General features: G+C 46.5%; 1 protein-coding gene across 2 annotated transcripts; it reads left to right on the plus strand.

Moving 5' to 3' along the window:
- Positions 1–327: 327 nt before the first annotated feature.
- On the plus strand, positions 328–2,240 carry LOC147609259 (tropinone reductase homolog At5g06060-like). Of its 2 annotated transcripts, none has more exons than XM_086787846.1 (5): positions 328–553; positions 669–876; positions 1,022–1,241; positions 1,555–1,661; positions 1,782–2,240. In XM_086787846.1, the coding sequence occupies exons 1-5, from the start codon at positions 438–440 to the stop codon at positions 1,950–1,952; spliced, it is 822 nt and encodes a 273-aa protein (XP_086643972.1). In that variant the 5' UTR covers positions 328–437; the 3' UTR covers positions 1,953–2,240. The 2 variants fall into 2 exon arrangements, with proteins under 2 accessions (XP_086643972.1, XP_086643971.1); XM_086787845.1 differs by having other exon boundaries at positions 340–553; positions 1,022–1,280.
- The last annotated feature ends 740 nt before the right edge of the window (positions 2,241–2,980 follow it).

Genomic DNA, 2,980 nt, shown 5'->3' on the forward strand with positions numbered 1-2,980 from the left:
ATATGTTATGCTCTAATTTTTGTTTAACACAAAAATTCCATGTCCAACAAATTCAATATTTAGTAATAGATTTCCATTCAAAGTGAATAGTGTGCAAAACAACATGCAGGTTAAAAAGTAACCATTTCTTCTTTCTTTAGTCCATTACAAAAAGCATTGATGTACCGCTCCCTGGAAATAATTTTCACATAGGGACTGCCGTGAAACAAAAAAACTCTGTTTTCAAAGATGGTTTTTTTTTTTTGGGGAGACTAATCACACACTGAGATGTCATGCATGACGTTTGTGACGTCTCAAGCACAGCTGATTACAAGCTTTATATACAGCACCTGCTGCACTACTACGACAACACCACGACTAGGAGGTAGATCCCTCTCAGTATACGCTGTGTGTATACAGGAAGAAGGAGACTAGAAACTTCCATTTATTCGTTGAGAATGGAGGAGGGCCATGAAGCAGCAGCAGCAGCTGCTGTGCACTCGGCTAGTGTAGCAGATCGATGGAGTTTGCGAGGGCATACGGCACTAGTAACGGGAGGCACTCGCGGCATAGGGTGAGGGCCGTGAGGCCACGGCGCAAAAGCATCCTCAGCTCTTCTCGTATGATCATCATGTGTGTGCCCAAGCTGTGCCTTTGTCACTGAACTAATTCAGCTTCCGCATGTGCAGGAAAGCAATAGTGGAAGAGCTCGCGGGGTTGGGGGCGGCCGTGTACACGTGCTCCCGCACGCGCGCGCACGTGGAGGCACGTGTGAATGAGTGGAGAGAGTCCGGTCTGAAGGTGGAAGCCTCGGTGTGCGACGTCAGCTCACGTGCGTCACGAATCGAGCTAATGCAGCAAGTCTCCCAGCATTTCGGCGGGAAACTGGACATCTTGGTTAGACCCTCTTGCTCTTGGTTGAGTTTACGATTAATCTTACCAATCTGATCCTGCCAACTCGTTGATCTCGTGCAACATTAGAACCGCCATGGTTATTGCCTTGGAATGAGCTAATTACTGATAATTAGTGTTAATCCGGCAGGTTAACAACGTGGGCACTGTAGAGTCGAAGCCCGCGGTTGACATAACGGAAGAAGATTATGCGTCTGTGATGAATACAAACCTGGAGTCAGCTTTCCACTTCGCGCAGCTGGCTCATCCTCTGCTCAAAGCTTGTGGCAAGGGTAGAATCGTCTTCATTAGCTCCATTGCCAGTTTGACAAGCGCCTCTTTTCCATGTAGCACATACGGAATGTCTAAAGGTACAACATACATACATACATACTACGGAATGTCTAAAGGTACAACATACATACATACATACATGCCGCCGGCCAATGACAATCAATCCTTTAATTATGGTTGAAAGTAACAACACAGTCCCGCACGCTGCTTGTTGGCACTGACGTTGCAAACAACAACATACATGCGGCCAGGCAATTAACTATGGGCATGATGGACATGACAACACCAGCGAATTTTAAATGTATTTTATCTTCTGTTTCTTTAATTAATTAAGAGCCTTACTGATGCACAGAACGTACTATATTGTTTTGCTTTGATGAATCCTTGCAGCTGCCATGAATCAGCTGGCAAGGTCGCTAGCAACCGAATGGGTCAACGATGGCATTCTTGTGAACACCGTCGCACCGGGTGCCATCGAGACCGAGCTATCCGCAGAGGTAAATTACTATGTAGAATTATTATTATAATTGTAACTCGGCAGTGGGCACCCAGCGGCAGCTCGCGCAACCATCTCCTTCTTGCAGATGATTTCATGTTGACGTTGTTGTCGCTCGCAGGCCTTGGAGAGTGAATCCAATTTCCGCCGAGACATTCCTCTCGGCCGCCCCGGGGCTCCGACCGAGGCAGCTGCTGCGGTGGCATTCTTTTGTATGCCATGCTCGTCTTTCTGCACCGGCGAAGTACTTGTTGTGGACGGAGGAAGCATGGTGCGCCCACTATTTTCATAGAATGGTTGCCATATTTATTTATCGGTAAACATTCCAAAACAATATATGTCGTAAGAAGATTGAGTGAGTGTGTGTGTACGCTTGCACCATTGGTGGTGGTGGTGGTAGATATTAGACTTTATATATATATATATATATCCACCGGTGATGGTGGTGTTAGATGGACTAGACAGATTAGACTTATATATATCCACCGTTGGTGGTGGTGGTGGTGGTGGTGGATGGATGGAATAGGCTTGCATATATCCCTTTTTATATTAATAAAGAAGAGAAGATGTTTAATCAAAACTAAGAAGATGTTTCAAAACTACATGGTGAGGTATGGTTTACACTCACACCCTACATCCATGGAAGGAAAAATGGTGAAAATGGCGAAGCCGCCTGGGGTAGCGAGCCGTGTCGAGCTAATGGGCTGATGAGGTCGGGCTTGTTGGATCATGGATTTGAGATGGATGGAATGACTCGAGTCCATAAGGCCGTGGAGCCGAGCGAGGGATACATGCGACGAGTGTGACCCGACAAGGTGATATCGCCCTATGACGCGCTCAATGGTCGATCGAGCCGAGTTGCATGACGAGTTGGCATGATGGGTCGCCATGTGGCCCAATGTCCTGGACCCTGATCTTGGGGTCCGTGACATTTGGTATCAGAGCAAAGATCATCGAGAAGCTCACATGGGGGGTGTGTGATACTAGGACGGCAAGAAATCTAGGAAAATCATCAAAACGGCAAAAACAACAATTTGAGCAGGACTATGTGATGACTACAGAGCCGACGGCACAAAAAGTAGCCAACAATAGGAAAAAGCATTTTTGAGCATCAAGACGATCGAATTTTCCCATGATTACATATACTTGTCACACGATCCTGAGGATGAAGGGTACAAGATGGCATACTTGGTTAGGCCCGCCACCACCACGGATCCGAGCTGCAGCTACCGAAGCTTGAATAACAAAGCAGCTCTGGATGGAGGCCCAAATGATGGAATTTGGAGACATGTTATATATGAAGAATGCAATTATGCAGTC

The sequence above is a fragment of the Cibotium barometz genome, chromosome 51 (genome assembly GCF_041138505.1).
Source record: "Cibotium barometz isolate CiBa-2024 chromosome 51, ASM4113850v1, whole genome shotgun sequence".
Lineage (NCBI taxonomy): Eukaryota > Viridiplantae > Streptophyta > Polypodiopsida > Cyatheales > Cibotiaceae > Cibotium > Cibotium barometz.